This window comes from Chamaea fasciata, unplaced genomic scaffold (genome assembly GCF_029207755.1).
Source record: "Chamaea fasciata isolate MVZ Bird 193981 ecotype frontalis unplaced genomic scaffold, bChaFas1.0.hap1 SCAF_6, whole genome shotgun sequence".
Taxonomy (NCBI): domain Eukaryota; kingdom Metazoa; phylum Chordata; class Aves; order Passeriformes; family Sylviidae; genus Chamaea; species Chamaea fasciata.
The window spans coordinates 43,075,294-43,098,972 of NW_027094091.1; the positions used below are offsets into that span (position 1 = coordinate 43,075,294).

At 39.0% G+C, this 23,679-nt stretch overlaps 2 protein-coding genes across 7 annotated transcripts in view; one reads left to right on the forward strand and one right to left on the reverse strand.

Annotated features, from left to right (window-relative positions):
- ARFIP1 (ADP ribosylation factor interacting protein 1) overlaps nt 1-23,679 on the reverse strand; it is a 53,257-nt gene extending 29,578 nt beyond the window's left edge. For 2 of the 6 annotated variants that reach the window (XM_066186135.1, XM_066186130.1), the window contains exons 1-3: nt 11,052-11,133; nt 6,726-6,805; nt 2,747-2,848 (exon numbers count right to left, since the gene is read on the reverse strand). In XM_066186135.1, coding sequence (XP_066042232.1) covers nt 2,747-2,848; nt 6,726-6,803 — 180 coding nt within the window. In that variant the 5' untranslated portion in view covers nt 6,804-6,805; nt 11,052-11,133. Of the gene's footprint in view, nt 1-2,746; nt 2,849-6,725; nt 6,834-11,051; nt 11,134-23,663 lie in introns of those variants that run through there. The other 4 variants (XM_066186131.1, XM_066186132.1, XM_066186133.1 and 1 more) reach the window with 4 other exon arrangements.
- Nucleotides 11,219-14,180, forward strand: TIGD4 (tigger transposable element derived 4). The gene is given in 2 exon segments (XM_066184993.1): nt 11,219-11,378; nt 11,381-14,180. Coding segments are annotated over 2 exon segments (1,728 nt in total). The 3' UTR covers nt 12,949-14,180.

Consider the following 23,679-nt stretch of genomic DNA (forward strand, 5'->3'; position numbering starts at 1 on the left):
TGTTCTGGAAAACAGGAATAATAGCAATAATATACTTCCCTCACTCCTTCCTACCATCCTCAGCTCCCAAACCCCCCAGTCACATTAGAACACCACTATGCTAATCAAATCATTACAACAGCATGGGAGGAAAACTGGGCTCTTGAAGTCAGGGATAAGTGACTAATATAAACCAGCCAGACATTTTTGTACGTTGGGCTTTCTTATACAAAGTAATAAGGAAAACTTTTGATTAGGAAATGCTGAAGTCTTCTGTCTACCAAATACCCAAACACTAGTCAACAGATCCATACAAAAGTTCTTAAAGCACAAGTGAGAGCCAGCAGAGCTTGGGGAATTAAAAATCACTTTGTCAAACTTTTTGGTACTAAAAGCACATTAGATATTTGATCCAATGATGACTGAAGCTACAGCTTTTTTTAGTAGAAGAGTTTCCATCCATCATATGGGCAGGACAAAACTTGTTTGAATTCCACGGGCATGTCTTATTATAGAATTAGAATGTTGCAGCATATTTCTGACTGAGATTTTACAGTTAGGAAAACACTTAAGTTACCTTCTAAATATGCATTATACCAAGAAGATGCATCAATTAGTGCCATGTCACATTCCCACAAAAATGGAACTAACATGCTTCCTTCTGAAATGACATTATGACAATCTATGCTGTCTGATGTTCTGCAAAACCGATGGCATCTTTCTTTAAAGAAGGAGCAACCCTACTTGTCATTTCCAGGTAAATACATTTGCTCTGCACTGCCTCACAAAATGAAATACTTCTCATGCTTGAATGCATACTAATACTGCATTTGGTGAAACACAAATGTGCATTTTCATGCCTGAGCAGCTTATGGATGAAGTCTGATAGAAGTGCTAAACAGAACAAGACTCCAAAGGAAAGTGTAGTTTTGTAATTAAAGAACTCTAAAGGTTGTACAAATACCTCTTTACTCAGAAACAAACAAAGTTCCTCAAATCTTGGTGCAAAATAGCTGCAAAAGACAAAAAAATACTGAACAAGGAATACTTCGTTCTTTACATTTGAATTGTACAGCATCTAGATGAATATTTCCATGACCATAAAAATAAGGAAGCAGGAAATTAAAATAACCTTGTTCCCCAGCTTCCCAAGAAGGTGCAATCAAAATCAGCATAATGGAGTGCTCTAAACTCTACTGTGGTCACAAACTCCTACAGAGCACTGTACAAGTTAAGTATAAGTACAAATTAGAGTGGTCATGGTTTCCTGCCCCTTTCTTAAGCGACCTCATAAAAACCAGTGCTTGGCTTGTCATTTCCATAAGTTGTAGGAAAAAAGACCCCAAAAATTTTGTGGTGCAATGCATATTGCTTTAGGTTAAAGCAAAAAATTACCTGGCAAGCAAAAAAAGAGAAAGCATGGCATTAAGTATTAGAAATAACAAACATGAAGCAAGATGAATAGAAGCTAAATATTAGAATTTGAGACTAACACATTAGTAAACAGACCTAGATGTTAATTCCAAGAAGTTTATTTTCTTTGTTTTGTTTATAAGAAGCCTTGATTATCACATATTTTGACTTCAGGTCATACATGCAGGTGTGAACTTGTACAAGACAGTTCAAAAAAATAATTGAAGTGCACTTCTTCATTGATCTCAGAATAAGCACTGCAAGAATAATTACAGCAAGTTCAAATATGCTTGCAGAGTACAGGTTTTTCTGCAATGTGACCAAAGATTTGACCCATTTTTGTCGAAGTAGAAGTTTCAAAATATAGTTGACTCCAAGCCAGCAAAACGATTAGCATGCAGGAAAAATCTACTCAATCTTCCACACATGGCCATAGACAAAAACCACCTTAAAATTCCAGCTTTACATTTTGCCTGAGCAAGGGCCCTAATGCAGTCACCAAGAGTGCAAGTTCCATTCACTGTACATAAGTGTTGCATGTACTGCACTGCAGAAGCAATCACCATGTAAGGAAAAGGTAACTTAGATAGCAGTCAAGTCACAGCAGCAGCAAGGCCATCAAGCTTCAAATTACCAAGACTGTGTCCCTACTTTGAGGTGAGCCCAAATTCCTTACCACTTTAAGTTGCATTTCCCAAGCTTGTCTCCCTAAACACACATCTCTATAGAAAAGTAGTTTTAACTTTATTTCATTAAACACTCTACTAATTTTTACATTATGTCACTGGTAGATCTTAGTTGAACAACAAATCTTACAAAGGTTCCCTCATCTAATCAGCATTTTAGTAAAACAGAACAAAATTTTGAAGTTCTGCTGAGTATTTCTTTTAAGAAAAATTCTGCACTGCAAGTCAGTATGGAACTATTAAAAATTAAGAGCTTTCCTTAAAACCTAAGTCTCAGCAGATATCAAATAAATGTGGACAATTAACTGGCCTTCATATTTCCAAACGAAAATCCAAATAAAAGGAGCCGGACCCCAAATTCCACATGCTGTGCCCCAGCGCCCTCTGCTGGATACCCGGGCACGAGCAGAGCTGATCGTTCGCCTGCAGCGAGAGGAGGCAGAACTCGGCTTCTGCCACTACGAACGTGCCTTTTATACAAAAAAAAAATCACTGCAATGTGCAACAACACTGTGTTATGTCAACGCTGACAATAATCTGTGAGCTTCAAAGGAGTTTTTTCAGTAAACCTCCAGAAAACTATGTCAAGTGAAGCCTGCTACACATCAAATTGTAACTTCAGCATTTCTGATAATAGTACCATGGCAGACAGCAAAGAAAATTCTGACCCTGTTAAAGCTGTGTTCATGAGAATCTTCCAGCTGTCCATTGCTAGTCACAGGAATTTCTGCCGCTGAATTTTTGGGAGATTCTTGAGCCATTGCACTTTCCTGTAAAAAGAAACAGGTTAATGTTTGTCTTACATATCCAATGAGTAATCCATATGAAAATATTTGATCTATGGGTTTCATAACAGTTGATTTTATTTCAAACTCCAACCAGAAATATTCCAATCCACTCAGTCTGTATATGTTTATTTAATCACATCATTGAATCACAAAAATACTCTAGCACAGCTCAGTCAGTAGTAATTTAAAGTTTCTAGATCTAAAAGAAAAGGAAAACTAAAATTCAACCCATTGGCATTGGGGGAGTAAGACACAAATGAGGTGTGGGCTCAGACAAATGTTTTACATGCACACTTGAGCCTTAGAGTAGTTTCTGTATCTCAGATTATAATAAGCTTGGCTAAAAAAAATGTATTATCTATTCATAAACAATAAATACTAGAGAAGAGCAGTATGTTTAATCACGTATTACAAGACAAGCAATGATTCCAAACTTCAAAATAGTTTCAGTTGCTTCTTATTTTACCATAATATAGTGCCACCTTCTGACTAAACTGTTGGTATGCAACTCTCATGAAGTCAACAGCGGCAAACCTGACATGAAATGCAGAAGCACCAAAAGAACTCAAAAGTACCAAGAGAATTCAGGATTCAAAGTTAGTTTCAAATGCAACTGCGTCATGAACAGCAGCAGCAGCTGTGAAACCACTGCTTACAAGTACGACCTAAGGTATAGCCTAGAAGAGACATTTCCAGAACTGCACGCCATTTACAAGCACCTGAAGATAGAATGGCAGCTTAACACTCCAAAATTAAGAGGAAGTGAAATTTTCATCCCTTTCAAAAAGCTACTCCTAACTCTGCAAGGCAGCTTCATCGGTCACCTAAAGAGTAAACAGTAGAAAAATCATCACACAACAGAGGCAGTGTTTGTTAACTTACATAAAAGTTGTCTGAAGTCCTCAAACAAGCTCGCACACTTGTGCTAGACTGGCAGGACAACGTGCACCATCAACAGGTACTTGAGAACAGGTACCCTTCTACCCTTAAAGCTCTTAAATCATCAAACTGAACCAGCTCTTTTCAGTCCAAGGTCAGGAAGAGGCCCAGCCTGAGATCAGGATCTGAGGTACCATCAGCTTTTCCAACCATACGTGAAGCTTTACAGAGTATGAATATAACACAAAGATTTTACTGGTACTTACTGAGCATCGCTTGCACCACTCTTAACTGGAACATGTTCTGTTGTACCCCATTGCTAATATTTCTTCCACTTTCACATATCACTGCTTCATTTACGTTCATGAGCCTGACTTCCTGTATTAGTTTTGAGGCCTCTCAAGACTTTTTCTAACTAGTCACTGTCTGTGGGCTCCAATAAATGTGCTTCTACTGAAGCACACTGAAAGGTTTATACTTACTTTATGAGTACTTTTAAAACGGTAATTTGTTTCATTTCATAGAATACACAATATCTCAAGTTGTAAGGGACTCATAAGGATCATCAAGTCCAATTCCCTGCTCCTGACAAGAGAGTTGCTATACAACATCATTATACTAGATGTCCTAGTTACCTGCCACATTACATTTTGATTTGGGAAAGCTGTCCAATACCTCAAGTTTCTTAAGCTTGCTTGAAATCTCACATGTGCTTAAGCTCTAAGACACTTCTACTCGATATGGTCAGGTGAGGTGTTTTTCCAAATGCTTGGCCTACCACAGCTACCTGCATGGTACAGAAACGTTAGCATAGGCCATGTTCTGTTCTGTTCACAGCTACTTTTGTTCTTCTTTCTGCAGATTATCAGAGCACACAGTGCAAAGGGAAAGTCCTCTACTGTCAAGGGGGGCTTTTCTAGGGATCACAAACAAAGCTGCATCTCTAATTAAAAGAAAAACAAATAACTGACTTAGGAGCTTTTCAATAAGAATCTCAAATAATTTTGCAAATACTGACATTGGTATATTATTATGCTTTTATTCAGAGATATACATGCTCAGAGCATATGCACACATCTCTAATAAACATATATATCAGAAAACAAAAATTCATCAGCTTCTCTGGACAACTAGAAGCAATTCACTTACTTTTTTTGGCATTCCTACTTGAGTCAGACCTATGCATCTAGTTCAGAGAAAGAAAAAAATTACTTGCTTGGTAATGGAACGTCAGTTCCATGCTTTGATTGAACTACAACAATTTCCCCTTGCTGAAAAGGGGACATTTCACCACACTAGTTTTCCAGTCACTACTGTGAACCACACAGTGCCTCACCTCCCCAACACTCACCTGACTACAGTCACCACACACAACTCACTGGCCTGGCAAGAGACCTTTCCACCAGGTTAATTTTCCAGCTTCAGTGAGTTGAATCAATTTGCAATGAGGTCAGACAAGCACCAAAGCCATGAAATGAGCAGCTGAAAAGGGGAAGTGGGATAAACTGCTAATTCAACTCAGACAACAAGAAACCACCATCTCCATTTTAATCAACAGTTTAAGCTCGCACTGCTGTCAAGAACCAGTCCTTGCTCTCCTCCCCTAACTCTTCCCCCCAGCAGCTTTCATCATCCCTTCACCTCCTTCCTGAGTCACAGAACAAGGTATTTGTACAATAAACAAGATTCTGGAAACGCTGCAGATGAAAAGAAAGTGACCTGTGCTCAAAAAGAGGATGGGTAATTTTTCCACTCCCATCAATTCTCCAAAGCAAGCACACCTCCAACTCTTGTGCCTATGAAACAGAGCAGGTAGTGATGCAGTAAAGAAACTACTGAGAATGAAGGACTGCCCCAGCATCAGCTTACTTCAGCACTGCAGTATCTCAAAATACTTGCTCTGACTGTAGGCTACTGCCAAATCCAGCAGCCATCTCTCTTTACCTCTGGATGTGTGTTCCTGTAACTTCACACAATCATGGCAAGGTAACTGATCTAAGAGAAAACTAAACCACCAAACCACAGTAGCATTTCTGTTGAAATAGGGAGTATGATTGCTGAATCAAGTGTCTCTTTAGCAAGTGTAGCTCACAGCTGACTTAAACTAAACAGACAAAGAAACTGATTCCTCAGAGGAAAATTTATCACATATATTAAAAACCTAAAGTAAATACAAGTAAGTTCCTAAATTTGTATTGATGTATTAGGCATGAATGACATACGCACGAGAGGAAAACACTGCATTTCAGATACATGCTTTATTTTGAAAAAACAGAATATCCTTCAGTAACAATCATTATTTTCTTTTTACATCTGTGCTTACAAATATCAGATTTGGAAATATACTAAATAGAATCACTATTCTGTTTTTACTGAAAGTTTAAAAACAATTCACTGTCACTGAAACTCCCAGAGTGAAAAAGTCAGCATTACGTTTTTTTCATTTTCACTTTAGAACAGTCAAGAAAACGTTGACTATCTTTCTGAAAGAGCATCCCAAACAGCTATATTAGCTAAATAATATTGGGAACCTTAGGAATTTGTTCGTAATTCAAAAATGTCACAGACTTCTCTATAGAAAAGGCCCAAGCTGTGTCTGTTCTCAGAGAAAAAAAGATTCACTCTTTCAGCAGTAGATAGAATACTTTGTTATAGTGAGGTTACACAAACATTATGCCTTTTAAATATCAACCCTTTCCTCCTGCAACGTTCACACAGATTCTACCATGCCTAAATCTATACAACTTACAAAACAAATACTGCAGCACAGCAACAAGCTACTGGCTGAAGCAATCCTTCACTTATGAATTAACTGGACTGCTCTTAATGGTATCAAAACCAACCCCACCCATTCCAGATGCCGTGCATGAACTCGTATCCACATACTAACAGCACCGTGCTATGTGCAGCAGAATTTTTGGGAATCTGAAACTTGTTAGGATTGCTTGATTTTACACTAATATAACTATCACCCAATCACCTCAGAGCCAGACTGGACCTCTTCTGCAGACGGATGAGACACATCAACTGCTGTGGATTCACTGCTGTGTTCTGACATACCTGAAAACCAAATAGGTTTGGCATGCATTAATTGAAGTGAAAGGAGCGGGATGTTGCACCTCACAGAAACCAAAGCAGGCTTTCAGAAAACATTTCCTTTACAAGTTTTGCTAAAGCAAAGTGAAACCTCCTTCTTTTGATGGTGACCAGGTCTTCAGCTCTCCAAAAATCTGAGAGGTGAGAAATACAGTCTAGTCTAAGCTTCTGCTGCCAAAGTAGCCTTTCCTCACAGACAACTAAGCTTGCAACATAAAACCCTGGAAGTCAAACAAGGTTCTTCAGCTGATAAATATATACTGCCACCTGCAACAATACACTGACTGTATCCTACCACTGCAAAGATCACCATTTTGTGAAGACATAAGAGTTACCCAAATGTTGAAAGATTACATCGATGCTAAGCCACTGAAATCTATGAAGCTATTAAGTCTGCTGTGTTTACTAGAAACAGAAACCCTTTCATTTTAGCCTCAAAAAAATCTCAGCTACAGAGGCAAAGAAAGTTGTTAACACTGAGCACATGTGCAAGAAATCAACTCTGTGAATATGGTGATCATGAAAGATGAATTACATACACAATTTTAGCTTAAGTAAGAAAAGTATTTCAATTTGATCTAAATTTGATTCCAAATAGCTGGTAACTACAGGTGACACCACAATCCACTCAGCTGTTTGAGAGGAGGAGACAACCAATCATTAAAAATTAATCAATCTGCCAGTATTGCATATAATCACACATGACTTCAGTTCATTAAGTCTTGCACCATTTCATACATGTTCAGACACATACCAGATTAAGAAAAATTACAGAGATTACAATTTGTGTTTATATTGTATTTCAAATTCCTGAGCTATAAAACATTCTAATTAAAGCAAATAATTAATAAGGTAAGCAGCTCACATAGCAAGGGAAATAAAGAAAGGACACAAAGGCTGAGAAACTGAATCACCTAGATCATCTAGATCATATTACACTGGATAGCCTATTACTTTAGTTTGGAAAACCTAATACATAAAATAAGAGATTTTCTCCAGAAAAACAGTTCATTCCGGGCTATCACTGAATGAAGCTGGATTTTCTAGGATCAATATAAAATTCCCTTTGAAGTAATCAAGAAATAAGTTTAACATCCTTATACAGCTTTCTTAATTTTTCAAATTTCTTTTGAACATGGAAGACTGTACAGCAGAGATGCTGTTTGCCCACATGGTCCTGCCAAAACTCTGCTTGTGGCTGAAAACAACCTCTGTGCTTAACAGCTTTTTTCTGACTAGCTAAAACAATTACATTATAGAATAGGAGAGTAAGTGTGATTTTCTTGCTCTACTTGTTAAACAAAAAGCTAAATTCATCTTCTAGTAGAGCCTTCATTAAGACAACCTGTTCTCCAGTTCTACAACATCAGTGTTCCTGATTTTTGTGTATGCGATGTGTGTATGTGTGTACATGTGATGTACATTTGCACATCACATACAAGCCATGGTAACACTATTTAAACTATTAAATGCTACAGGCAAAAACATTTTTTCTAGATTTAAGAACCTAGGGGCAAGAACCATCTCACCAATTCATGTAGAAGACACTGCATAAAAGCAAATAATTTTTAAAACCCAAATGAATTCACCATTTGTGTTACAACACCCCTCCACGACTAATTTTTTGTAGCATTCTTTTCCTACAAGTAGCGCTAACAGTCTCAACACAGCTCTGCAGGATCACAGTGATCAACTTTAAAACATGAGAAGGCAAAAAAAAAGTAGATTAAAGGTGCCTTTCATAAAAAATTCAACTGCACATTCAAATTTAACTACAGAATTTCCTGATTACTGCTTCTACAGCAAAAAAATTGCAGATGTAAACATCAAATACTGGATTCAAAGATGAAAACTTTCCATGCCTTCACCAAGATTCAGAAATGAAGACACTCATGTGAAATTCTGGTAATCATGGCATCTACATACATACATCATTTAAGGTTCCACTACAGAAATGCATACAGACTTTTGCATCTCTGTAGTTCCTGCAGGTGCCAGACAAAGGGCTGTTCTTTAATAAGAGGCTGCTAATCCCCAGTACAGCATGGATTGTGTTATCCAGGGCTTGGTTTGCTTCTTCACTAAAGCAGTCACAACTTTGGAATACATTAGGTGACTGGTGAACCAGGACATTGGCTACCATCTGCTGCAAGAGAACAACTCAAAGAGATTCTGCTTGGAAAAAACACGCTTGATCCATATTCTGACAAGAACTGAAACCGTGCCATATCACATGCCCTTCTGGGTTCCCTTTAATCCCACTACACCAATTCTGCACATCCACACAAACACTGCACCATAGCAGAAGACACAGACTAGACTAAGAATCATTCCTCCCATGGTAAAGCTCCCTTAAATGCATATTAGATTACAGCCTCAGTAATTTTAAGTTTTGCTCACCATAAATAAAACCACATGATTTTTGAGTCTTGGGGATTTATATATCACTTCTTCAACTGGAAAAGTAAAAAGTAAAACAAAGCAAGAACTTATGAACATTGTAGCAAGCTTCCTCTAGGATGGAGACATAAAGAGACATTCAACCATTTATAATTAATGGTTACAAGAGCATGTTTATGTGCTTTTCATAAAAAAGCCAAATTCATACTTGCTCATTCATGAAAATATTAAGTAAATGTCATCAACAATATATTAATTTTGAATAAAAAGTATATTCTTCACATACTGACATCACTTAGGTAAATGGTTGATGATCTCAGAAATAAGAACCATGGGATTCTCAATAATCAGGTCTGCTTTTCTAAGCAAGATGCACTGGTTCCTTCACTTACTTTTCTCCTAAATTAATTGCCAATAAGGCAATAGCAAGATATCTTCTGTCTAAAATGAACTTTACTACACACTTTTATTGTTGTCTTATTACTTAACTGCATAAAGAATGTAAATTTTTGTAACACTGCAGAAAATCCCAGTGTTGGTGGAAAAATTACCATTTTATGGATGTTTTCCTAATTTCAATTTCTAACTAAGAACACTTCCACCAATTCTTGTCTAGATAGGGATCAACCACTTTTTTAAAAAGACTGCAAACTGTATTAAACACTTCCTGCTCCAATCACACCATAGTTTCCTCTTAATGCTCTTGAATTCCCTGGCTGCTCCACTTGCAAGATCTAATTATGCTTGGGAGTTAGAAGACATGATGGAGACAAAGACTGGAAAACAGGGCTGCTGCTGACTCTCACACTCCATCCTAATGCAACCCAGCCCTGAACACTTAAATGCTCTGCTTGTCTCCAGATTAGCTAAGCCACAGGCTTCCATTATGGTTTCAACTTCTACCAAATCAGAAAAAAAGCAGCTGATCCAGCTACTGCCTCAGCTTCCAGTTTTTCCGATCTAACACTCTTCTGTGTTTCTTATTCCTGACATTTTAACTGTATTGTGTTTACATACACACACACACATGAACATACACATGATTCTGAAAGTTTTGGAGTTGTACTGATCAAATAAGATCCTTCTCCAGCCCTGCAAAAAGAAGCCTTCTGTTATCTTCTCTAGATAATCAACTCTTAGGTATCAGAGCCACCGACTGCAAAGTGATAACTCCTTGCTACCTTTTCCACCAAGCATAAAAGGCACACGTGAGAAACTGAACCTACATCCTGGGCTGAAGGTTCAGAATGATCCCCTCCAGAGACTTTCATGCAAGATGAAAGGCTATTAGGGGGTTTCGGTTAAAAACTACCTATTAGAGAGGTACTATAAGAAATACTGGAAAAACTGCCTCTAGTTTGGAGACAATACTACATGCAACACCTGCTTGTCACACAACACCGCAGAGTTTCCATGCTCTAAGAACAGTAAACAAAACACAAATTGGCACACTTAAAACAGTAATTGCCAGGGTGTGGAATAACTCCCAGGGGCACAAAATTCACACAGCATCTACAGTTTTCTTCCTCCACCAACCGAGAGCTTCCCTTTCTCTCTGGTGGAACCCGCCTGCTCCCCAGCTCAGGCGCTGCCCTCGCCGTCCGGCCGCCCAGCACCCCCGGAGCGGGGCGTACGAGCCGGCCCGACCCCGACCCCGACCCCGACCCGCCGGGCCCTGCCGGGGCCGCCCGGGGAAGGCCGGCCGGCCGCCCCCGCGGGGTGACACGTCGGACGGGACGGAGCGGGAGGCGCGGCCCGGCCCTCCCCGAACCCGGGCCCAGCGGCTGCCCCGGCCCGGCCCGGCTCTCACCTGCCGGCCCCAGGGGCGTCGTGCTGCGGGGGACGGGAGGGCAGGACGGAGGGAGGAAAGGGGGGACGGAGGAGGCCAGGCGGGGCGGGACCGGCGGCCCCTCTCAAGCTTTATTTTCTTCCTTCCCCGGTGGCAGCAGGAGCCGGAAGCGCCGGGCCGGAAAGGGGATGACGGCGGCGGCCTCTCTAGGCCGTCATGTCTATGGTCGCAGCCATGGCAACCACCGCCAGCACCGCCCGGGAGGCTGCCCCGGCCCCGCCAAGCGCCCGGGAGAGCCGGCCGCCGGCTGGGAAAGCAGCCGGGGCCGCGCAGAAGGAGCCCGGCCCGCTGCGCGCCGGGTGAGCGCTCCCGGGAGGCGCTGCTCGGTGCCATGGCAGAGGCTCTGCCCGAACACGCGGTGAGGAGGAAAAAAAGCATATCTATCGAGGAGAAAATTGACATCATAAGCGCTGTGGAGAGCGGCAAGAAAAAGGCGGATATTGCAGCCAAGTATGGCATCAAGAGGAACTCCCTGTCTTCGATTATGAAGAATAAGGAAAAGGTTTTGGAAGCCTTTGAAACTTTACGGTTTGATCCTAAAAGGAAAAGGCTGAGGACTGCTCTTCATGCCGACCTGGAGGAGGCATTGATGAAGTGGTGCAGAATTGCACAATGCTTGAATGTGCCGGTCAGTGGCCCTATGTTGCGCCTTAAGGCGAATGATTTTGCCCAGAAGCTTGGACACAGCGATTTTAAATGCAGCAATGGCTGGCTCGATCGTTTCAAGTCGAGGTATGGTTTAGTTTTCAGAGCTCAGCCTGTAGAAGCAGCTGCTACTCCTACAGTGGCTGCTCCGACTCTTCGGTACGAAAATGTGCTTCTTTATTATTTAAATGATTATCAGCCAAAAAATATGTTTTACATACAGGAGACTGGGTTGTTTTATCAGATGTTACCACATAACACGTTTGCATTTAAAGGGGAAATTTGTTCTGTGGAGAAACAAAGCAAAGAGAGCATCACCGTAGTGGTGGGTACAAATATGGATGGCTCAGAGAAACTCCCACTGCTCGTCATAGGAAAAAGCAAAAGTCCACGCTCTTTCAAAGATGTGAAATCGCTGCCAGTGGATTATGAAGCAAATGATAGGGCGTGCATGACTTCAGGACTCTTTGAACAGTGGATGCATAAACTCGATAATAGATTTCAAGCACAGCAGCGCCAAGTGGTTATTCTTGTTGATTCTCTCCCAGCTCACACAGAAGTAAAGAACCTGAAGTCTGTCAAGTTAGTGTTCTTTCCTCCAGACTCTTCTTCATATATAGCTATGAAAGAAAGGATTATCAGAAGTCTGAAGGTTAAATACAGGCACTGTCTTATCAAGAGATTTGTTGACTGTGTAGAAAGTAATAAAGAGTTTATGCTGACCCTTCTTGATGCAATTGAGATGCTGTACCTGTGCTGGAGGGAAGTAACACCAGAGACTATTGTAAAAAGTTACAATGGAGCAACTTTCAAATTAGAAACTGAGACAAATGATAGTGACAATGAGGTTGAAAGTGATTTTGATTTGATTGCACATGCACGGGCAGCTGGAGTAGAGTTTCCAGAAGGTTTGTCTTTGGAAGAATATGCAGCTCTAGATGATGGCTTGGTAACTTATGAAGTGCCCACAAACAATGAAAGGATGTGTGCCAAAGAAAGTGCATCAGATAAAACTGAGACATTTGATGGTGATGAAGATAAGGATGAAGGGGATGGACTTCAGGGAGCTGAACAGCTTTTGCCATCCAAAAATGAGGCTTTGAGTGCTTTAGATACCCTTCGAATGTTTCTCAGAAGTCAAGACACAGATGATTCTCTTTACGATTCCCTAGCTGACTTGGAGAATTTTATTCAACATGTAGCATGTGAATAAATATTTTAGCAAAGTGGGAAAGCATGTATTTGGGAAAAAAAGAAATTATATAATCAAAGATAGGCAGTTTAATAACAAGCATTGTTGAAATGTTTTCTGGTGTATTTTGCTCAGGTGCCTAGATGAATATAACAAAGCTATGAAAAAGGGCTATGAACTGAAGTTTTCCACAAAATCAGGAGCAAATAACACATACTTGAGATGGAGAGAGGGGGTAAGCTGAACCCTTAACATGCTCACTGTAATAAGTACAGTAGAAGCAAGAGAAATTCTTTGAGCAGTTTGGTGCACTCAGGATAAACTGTTGACCACTCGGAATTCTTTCTTCAAGAAGAGACTAGCACTTCTACACATCAATAATTTCACCGGTGTTTTGGGGGTTTTGACAGTGGACTAGTAAATATTTATGACCTTGGTGCTTTTGATACATAAACACAAAGTTGACTAACACAGAAAACACATGCTTAAATTCTGAGAAGTAAGGCATTTTAAAAAGAAATATTTTTCGCCCTTCATAAAGAATTCTGGCGATCATTTACTCTTGCAGCAGATGATGAACAGCAGAAAGTTACCACAGCTATGAATGTGTTGTTTTGTTTTCTTTAAACTGCTCATATGTGGATATGCTCGAATGGCATAATTATTTATCCAAGAGTCAAAAGACAAACGTGCCTTTACTTTGTCTTTGAAGAGGTCAGAAAGGAAGGTCATTCTCTCCTTTTCAGCCTTTTTGGTGCATAATTTGATGTATGTCTTTCTGTGCAACTCCACGTTGCATTAAATTCAGAAAAAAAAAAACCCAGTATCTGCAGTAAAACCCTCACTGAGCTCTTGTTTTATTTTCAATACTTGGAGGCTTTGCTGTAGGATTCAATGCCCTAATGTGGTTTATCACAAGTCCCATTAACAAGGGTGCTGTTTGCATGATTGCAGCGTGAGGTTGTGTAAATCACGGTACATTTACATGTCTTTGAGTATGCATTTTAAACAATGTAATCATATCAGAGCCAAAATCCACAGTGTAAATGACCTTCTGGCTTTTTTCAAAACCTGTTTTAAATCTTTTCCATATCTATCAATTTAAATTTATTTCAAAAGTTGGAGATAATAATTTCTCTAATTTAGGGGAAGAAGAAAATATTTTATGGATACACTTTAGGAAGCCTGTGTAATAAAAAAATCTATTATGCTGCCTATAATTAAACCATGAGAAAAAAAAATCTCATGCATATGTGAATCTTCAGTTTTAAATAAACAGTTTTGCTATAGCTTTGTTTACTGTTTTGTTTTGTTTTTTTTTTTTTTCTGGTGTAGGACACTTTATCCATTTGTGAAATCATTTCAGAAAATGTATCAGATTGTTGGGAGACAGTTCAAATATTACGGCTGGTGAGAAAAAGCTTTTGGCTGTATGAATGTTTTACTAGAATCCCTTCCAAAAAAAAAAAAAAACCCACAAACTTCTGGTTTCTTGTTGTGAAATATATTATGTGAATTCCATCCAAAGGATATTCTGATTAAATAAGAAATTTCTGTTGAAATCCCAATAAATAAAATCCTGGAGATTTATAGAATCTGTGAAAAAGGTGCTACTCTGAATTATCTCTTCTAGGTATTTATTATTTTAAAATACAGATGCAAAATCTTTTAAATTAAAAATCTGTGTCACATTCTGCTTGCTTATATACTTTAGAACAAGCTTATGCAAAGTACTTTCTATTCTGACTAAGCTTATTTGAAGTTCATCTAAATCCCACAGACATCTGTAAATAATTTTCCTATAGTAATCTTTTGATTTAAAATCTACTTCTTTGCAACAGCTTGTCCTGCTAAATGCGAGCTTAGGAAAAAGTTTTCTTATCCATATAGTAAATGTGTAAGTTGTTATAATTTGATTCCATGTGGCCCTCACTGGCCTGGGTTCTGAATAGAGAAACTGTTTCCTTCTGGGATAATTCAGGGTGTGAAAGGGTTGGATCTGAATGAGAAAGGCTCATGTATGTAAGCAGCAAATCTTGGTTAAACAAGGGTTCACTCTACAAGAAGTGTGACTTTTGCAAGGAGAGGCTTAGAAAATCAGGAGATGGGAAATAATGTAGTTAGCTGGAAAGGAAGGAAGTGAATTACTGAGTGTTGTCATACTCCCTCATGAAAACAACAGGAAGGATTTACTAATCTGGCCTGGACTTTGAAGGTGAGTTGTGGAACTCGCTTTAAAAAACATACAGCCTGTTGAAATCCTGTATCTTTAGATAATATATGAGCTAGGACTAGCCTCCTCATTCATTCTGAGAAACCAAGCTAAAATGCAGTCACTGAAACTGGTTCTGTAAGTCAGACACTTTATATTCTAACACTATAGCTTTCAAAATTATTTAGGAGCCCAGATATTTTTCCTTGCTTGGATTTTGGTCACATTTATAGGTAGTGAAAATGAAATCCATTCTGAACTTGTTGCTGTTTCAGGTGTTTGTCATCGGGAGATGCAGACTCCCAGATCCGAAATGCTAACAGTGGAAAAGGAAGCAGTGCACTGTGTAAATATTTGTCAGTTTCGCCTGTGCACACAGTTTGAGCTGGAGATTTCTTTACATTGTCTGGGTAAACCACTTGGACACTGGCTTTTTACATCTTGGGGTGGTATCTTTTGGAGGGAGAGGAAGGATAGAACTTTAGATTGCATCATATTTAAAATTAAGAACCTTTTCTACAAAAGGCAGGTAACTAAGGCTGTCATTTTCTTTAATACTTTAATATTAGTATGAACAACAATGTGCTTTTCTCTGTAGCTTTTCCACTTCATGCTGTGGCTAGGTAGTGATTAGGTTCTTCAGCATCAAGTCAGTGAGGTTGCTTTTGTTAACCCAAAAGTGACTTCTAGAAGTGGGAACTGAAAAGATGAAGTTTTAAAAATATAACTGATGTCTAGACAAGGCCAAAAAAAAAATTTGGAAAGTATGTTTGATATAATAAAAAACATCCTCAGATTGATTCTTGAGAGAAGTAATATGTAAAATAAGTATGCTCTTCAAAAATGCATAGGTTTTTGAAAACTGTAAGAAATACTACACTCTGATTTTTTTGTGTGTGTGTGTTACTGTGTGTGCAGTTCTGGATACCTTTCAGGTCTATAGAACTACATCTTCTTTTAAAACTGTTACTGAAAGGAAGACTGCTCGCCCCTAATGGTAAAAGGAAATAACAACTTTTTGCACCCTTAGGCAAAAATGGAAGATAGGAGGCAGACAGGGATTTATAGGAGAGCAAACCATGTGTGCCTGTATATCCAAGACTTGTGACATTTTGATAGCTAGGCAATTGAGGGAGTAAATGAGTCAATGGTTTCACATTATTATACAAATCTTGAGAATAATACCCTCAAACACACAGAGTCTTTAGTGATTTTAAATTTTATGTGCAATATTTTTGTAAACTTGAATTAAATTATAACATTAGAATATTAGTAAAGTTTTAGTTTTTCTGGTGGCTGTGTTTATTGAAATGGTAGAGTAATATTGGCCTATTTAAGACCTAACTGAAATGTATGGTGACTGGGCAACCATGGAATGTAACGACAGTGTTTCATGTTATTTTATTCCTTTAATATCAATAAAATCTGGTGCTTCCTATTTTTGGGAAGCATATTTTAAATGAAGGGTTTGCAAAGTTCTCATTGGGCACTGAATGCTGCTGTGGCCAGAGAAGAGTTTTTATATTATTTACACAATGAAGTCAATATTTGTACCTAGAGGTTTTAATATGTCTGTTTTGGGAGACCCTTCCTTGAAAATCATAACCAAGCCTAGTCAATTAATAAGCAAACAAATCTAACTGAAATTTTTGCAGTGGGATGAGTGACACCATACTTCTGTCAATACATTCATTAACAACAGAAAAAAATCTTTGCAACAGATGAAAATATAACAACTTGATGTCTGACAGCCTGATTTTACACACAGCCTTTATGCTGGTAAAGCAGTGTGGTATAGACATGTGATTCCCTTTTCCTGATACAACTGCACTGTTGTATAACCACATCATTGGTTTACAGAAACAGGAATTCGGGTGTAGGCTCATTTTCCTTCTTGGTAGCGCAGTTACTCTACTTGAGCTGAATTTTTCCCTTTCAAATGTAGCTGTTTAACTGCATTGGTCTAATTAAAACCATACAACATCTGAGTTAAGGCAGAGTGGGGAACCCAGTAGTGTCTTGCCAACTTATTCATAGCTGTGTCACCTCTGTTCTTTGAGCAGAATGGAAAAGTGTAAATTGCAAATTAATGTGATCAGTAAAGTGAATAAATAGCACACTGAATTACCAAATCTGTTGAGTGAGAAAGGGCCATATTTTTGACAATTTTTAAAATGGCTTTCTGTGTTTTACAATATTTCAGCTGCAAGTCACATTCTTCCTAAGCTTTCATGTCATGCTACCTCTGCCACAACATTCCAGCCCTGTACATGAATAGCACCAAGGGGAACAGGTCACTCCCATAGGAAGCTACAGTCTGTGAGTTGTCAGGCTTCACACAGGTAGTGGCTGTGTCACTGGGGAGGTGAGTTCCAGAGCTGGTTTGCATCCTCCCCTTCCACGCTTGCATTGCTGTGTGTGCTGTGCCAGCGCTTGGCTGTAATCACCAAGGCAGTGACTCATCTGTCTGAGAAAGTTGTAGTCCAATGGGATGGTGCAACCTCACCCCAAATGCCAAATGAAATAATTCATGGTTTATTGTTTGAAGACTGTGGGACCCAGGATTGCTGAGGAGGGCATTAAGATGTCTCCGCTCTCCTGGTCACTGCTCAGTAGCAAAGCTGAAAGAGAAGTTCTTGCTCAGGAGAAGTTCTTACAAAACACTCGCTATTCAAGAATTACTTAGACATGTGGTAACTAGTTGTTGGATTTCTCATCTGAAGACTTCTCTTGAAAGATGTGCTGTGGGGCTGCCTCTGTATCATGCATACAAGGAGACAACCTAATGAAAGCACTGCTTTTCTTCTAACAGCATTGGTGCCTCCTATTTCTAACCTGTATAAATGGTGCAATATGATACTTTGCTATTCAAAATTCTATTTCTTTCCCCTTCCACCTCTTTTTCATCCATTGCCCTTATCATTTTATATTCATTGATATCCTGACAATTTTAATGTTAATGTCAGGATTGTTGGCCCAACCTTCTGGCAAGCTGCTTTCCTCCTTACTCTCCCTATTTCTAATATTATCTTTTGCAGGTCGTATTTTTGAACCGTCTCATGTATCAGCCAGTACCACTCTCTTGGTACATATCCTCGTGATCATAGGCCCTAATTTCTCCATTGCTGTATTTAGTGGCTTTCCCAAATCCTTGCTTCATTTAGCTGAAAACATTTAGTATGGCATCGTTTCTTTTTGTCTTCCTTTTGTAGAGGAGGGTGTGTAGTGCTTTTTTTCCAGCAGTCCACCAGGATGTCCAAGAGAACTGGTAACAAAACACATAATCTCTCTCTCCTTACAGGTGTCTCCATTTTCTCTTTCTGTCAGTGGCCCCTTCTGACCTGTTCTTTTGAAGTTCTCAATTTGACATTTAGTATCTTTGTTTAAACTGCTCCTATTTCTCTTTCATCTCTTAACCCTACCTGCCGGTATAGCATCCTTCCCACATTTCACTTTTACATTTCCATTTCTAAATATCATATCCCTACACTTAGCTCTTTGGCTCTTTCTTCCCTCCTCTTTTACTGGCCCCATCTAATATTTAAACTGCATTTCAGAGTCCCTTGTCCTCCCTTCTATGATTTCATGTCCAGTACTCTCTTCCAAAAACAAATACTTAACTCTTTCTGGAGACAACCAGCTTTTTTACTATCTTACTTGGCATGTCTTCATGATATTCTTACATCAAAGATTATGTGATGATTAAAAGTAAGTTATCTTCCCTAAATTTACCTCTTTGCATTTTATTTTTCCCCATTCTCCATTCTTAGTCATTTCAAGTCTTGCCTCTGTTTGAACCTTTCTTTTGCACTCCTCATCACCAGCACAAATCTTATTCTTTTTTTTTTTTTTTTTTAAACCTTGTAAAAAACAAACTCACAAACAAAACCTGCACAAAGATGGAGTTTGGGACTGTTTGTGTTACAACGTTGCAGTAAAGGGTCAGATTGAAAGCCAGCTCAAACATTAGCTAATATCTATCAAGGTTTTTATTTGAACCTACATCTTTTGTTGTTTATTTTTGCTCTTTGCTGTTTCAATGGCTGTTTGTGAGACTTTACATATTTGTGCCATATTCTGCTTTGTAGTGAGCTCTTATGGCCTGAGATCATAGAGAAAAAAACGAGGAGTTAAAAGGCAGGGTCCTGGTCTATTGAGATTCCACTGCAGGAACTCAAGGAGAATTTGTAAGTCAGGTTAAGCAGAACTTTTAATTAAAAAGCAACATCGAGAGTCCTCTGTAAGTCCATTTCCATTATCATTATTATGGAAATTATTATGAGAGATAACACCACAATTTCTCCAAATTCTGGATAGCAAGAAATGGCCACCCACAATTCAGTTCCAGTTCAAAATTGACACAAGTTTGGGTTTGAGTTTTCTTCCCCAGAGCTAATGGCACACAATCTGTGTAAACTGTCTGTCACTGCCCTGCCCAGGGCCCATCGACGTTCAGTAAGCAAATACACATTTCGCTAGAGACAAGGCAAGGCTGAAACAGCATTTCTGTGTAAGAGGAGTTTCTGCAGAGTCTAGACATTTCAGTAAGAGTCATGTGAGCTTGAAAATTGACATGGCTTTTCAAAAGTTAACCAAGAGACACTTGGTAATATGAACTTGGGATCTGAATTAGAGATACTTATTATGTTACCAACAACTGGTAAACTATTTTTGAAAAACTGGCCCAATGGATATCAGTTTTACCGCTCTGAGAAAAAGTGGCTCTGAGTGTTACATGCATACTCAACACATGGCAAAGGCAAACAACTCAAATTTGAACTACAATTCAAATTCTACTAGAGACAAACCCTTAATTCCCTGTGAGAGCTGAGGGTGACCAGACTCCGTGCATTGTACAGTGTGCATCTGCAGAGGAGCAGGAGCAGATGTGGCAAATGCTATAGACATGCAACAGCAGGCCACAAATACAAGTACAGGCATACAGAGCTACAGGCTCTTGGCTCTGCTTGTTGAATGAATACAAACAACACTCCAATGCCCCTCAGGATTTCCCCTACCTGTCCTATTACCAACCCAATCTTTTCAAAAAGTAACAGAAATTCCCTTAGGAACCAAAAGAAATTTAAGGTTTGATAATTTCTTGCCAAGTTGGCAATGTTGTTCTTCATACCCTTTCACCATGTGGAAGTTGGCAGCAGAAATCCAAACTAGAAAAGGTAAAGCTGAAGCAAATGTGTAATAAAAAGCTGTAGTAAATGTGTAATAAAACATAGTTTTTTGTGTCCCATCCTCACCTGGCCTTCACTCATCTCATGTAGATTTAGGTGCCCTAAATCATACAACACCTTTGGAGCTTTGTCAAAGTCTAATCTGGTGCCCACAACTTGCCTGCCAGAGCTAAGAGCATTTGGCAAACATAATGCTTGGGTGGCTAGAAATCATCTTGCAATTTCATCTTAAATATTTGTGGTTAAATAGCTTTAGTAAAACGACCTGATCATTCCCTAACAATATCTACTCCATTATAATGCACATGTGCAACTCCAAACCTGCATTCTTTGTGAAATGCCTGCATCTGCAGTGATAATCTGTTGAGGACTAATCTTGGGATGGCAGATAGCATCCTGGACAAAGAGATTATATGAAACTTACATTAATGTAAGCTTCCTAAAGAATTATTTGGAATAGGAATTTGGTAGCTTTAGGAATTTAAAACTTCCCTCAGATTTATTTATCCTCTCACCTCATCTCATGGAGGAGAACACAGTGGTTTTCACTGGTGCAGCCTCACAAAGGGGATCATTTTGAAGAGTGTACTTTGGGGGGAGCACTGCTAGTGTTCAGAAGCATATTGACCTGCAAGGATTAGGAAGAAATTTTGCAACGTGTGGAAAACAGCCCATAGGATCCAGCCAGTGGGAGGTTTAACTGCTGCTCTGCTTCCCAAGTGGGCTGAGCCAGGCTCTTTATTAGGATACTGACTCCTCAGGCAAGGCACATATTTGTGAAATTGCATCCTCCAAAAGCAGTAATGCAGGTACTGGTTTGCTTTTAACCATTCATCCTTCTCTCATCTTCCTGTCTGCCATTCCAGCTCCTCAGTGATTAAAAACTCCCTGTCAGCCACCTGCCTGATCCGATCAGTCCCCCGGTTTGGAAACATGGGATGGTTTTGTGCCATCCACCCTCCTGATTTACAGGCTTTAAATATAGCACCTATATTTGGCAGGGGGTTTTTTTGGGGTTTGGTTTTTTTTTTTTTTTTTTTTTTTAAATTTTGTTTTGTTTTGTTTTTTTTGTTTTGTTTTTTGGTTTTTTTTGTTGAGTATCAGATACTTGCATTCTCTAAAAGAATTTCCAGCTCTAGTTGGAAAAGAATGAGTTGTGAACCTCAAATGAACTCCACATTTCTCTCTGCATGGAGATAAAATTATAAGAATTTCAACCATGCTGAGATCTGCCCTTATTTGCATTCAAGAAGGGTGTAGACGCAGGTTAGGCATGGATTGACCTTTGTAGACATGGTAGAAGACATAAAGCTTCACAATTAAGTACTCAGAACCAAAACAGATTAAGAGAGGAATGATATGTTCACTTCCAGGAAGCTTCTATTTCCCATAGCATCATATGTACAATTCTTTCCATCAGGGTTTTCATCAGCAGCCATTAGTTAGGACTGACCTCTTTCATTCTTGCTGCATCTGCCTGTGACTGGCTTAATGCCAGTTGTCACAGAAATTTGGTATTGCCTCGTACTTAGGATACACCTAAGTGTAAAATTTGTACCTTCTGACAGAAGATCAAGCCTCAGAAAACAGGATGTAGGAAAGGTAGCAGCCTGTCAGAATCATGATCTTCCCACTTCAGACCACACTTGGAGCACCTACACTTTGGCACAGGGGTGTGGCTGTGGCATGGACAGATGCAAAAAAAGGGAGCCACAGGAGTTAAGGGTTATCAGTCTGTGTACTGCTATTAGGATGTGTAATTGGGCTGCTAGTATCTATATTGAAGTATATTTCGCTGTCACAGCTCTCTACAGCAACCAAAAATATATTTAATGAAGGTGCGCAATCCAGTCCTGCTATCACAGATGCTGGTCAAAACATGGATCCACCTGAAAATGTGCTGCAGTACATCCAACCCAGCTCTTAGAAAAGGATTTCTCCCCATACCAAACTCAATCAGAAGGCCAAATTTATGATTTTTTTTTTTCAGGTAGTCTTGCAGTGCTACAGTCAGCTATACTGAACTGAATGTTAGATTTAAACACAGGGTGTTGGGAAGCAATGCTTTCTGCCACAAATGCCCTCAGCATATCCCTCCCTGGGTTGTGACTGATGGCATTTTGGATGCATATCACCAAAAAATACTATCACCTGTATGAAGATATGGTCAGTGATTAAACACACCCTGTGTTGAGACAGGGTTTTCAGAGAAATAACAATTGTAGGCAAGACACTACTCACATTTCAATCTGAAAATGATTTTTTAGGTTTCAACATGGTTTCTGATTTCAGATTCTAGACAAAAGTGTAAAATTTCTGAAACAGCTTCCTTGATATTGCAAAGGCTGTTGAAAACGTTTGAGTTAGCAATATGTGGGTTTAGTATAATCACTCTGACAAAGGGATGTATCACATATAAGCATCTGTGATGGTCAAACCAGCATTAACAATGTAATGCCATGTAGAAACTGCTTTAACTGAATTTTTTTAAAAAAAGATGTGTTTCAAAAATATATTTATTTTCTATTAATCGGCTATGTTTCATTGCTTCATTCCTAGCTTCCAATTGCATAGAGGAGCAGGCAAAGTGCCTTCAGGACCACTAACACATTTTCGTTCAGGAGACTGAAGTTAAACGGGCACAGGCTCAAAACACAGGCTGAGAAGGTTCCAAACAGCCTTAATTTAGCCTCTCGCTTGCATACACATTATAAATACAGTCTCTCTGCAGACTATCACACCTTTTTCCTTTAATATCTGTCTGGTTTAAAGCTGGATGCTGTTTCTTTAATTCTGCTGGGACTATTTATATGCTTAAATATGTCCTCAAATTGTGCAGAGCTGGACTATGACAGGACTGGAGGCTGCTTCCATGATTTTAAATACTGGTTCAAAACACTACACTAGAACTGAGCACTTGAGTTAGGTCCTCTAAAGGTATTTAAATGACAAACTATGGAAAATAAATTTTTCAAATCATCTATGAACAAAATTTGCCCCAGATCAGATATCCATACTATTAAATGTAGTCAGTGATTATTTGCATTTTTAGGTATCTGAGAAGCTTTAAAAAAGCTTGTCTTTAATGTTTCTTTAGAGTCTGGACTCTATATAAACTATTTGTGATGTAAAGTTCAGTAATTACAGTGAAAGTATGCAAAGGAAAAAGTCGAGAGCATTTAATTCAAGAATAGAAAAAGACCTAGATGGGAGGATCAAATGAGAGCTGCCACAGCCTAAAAAAGTATCAAGCAACATTTAAGCAGCATTATTTTAGGACATCAAAGATTATCTTCAGATGCTTTAGGTGTGGCTGGAAAAATCTTAGTACTCACATTACAGTTTGGATGT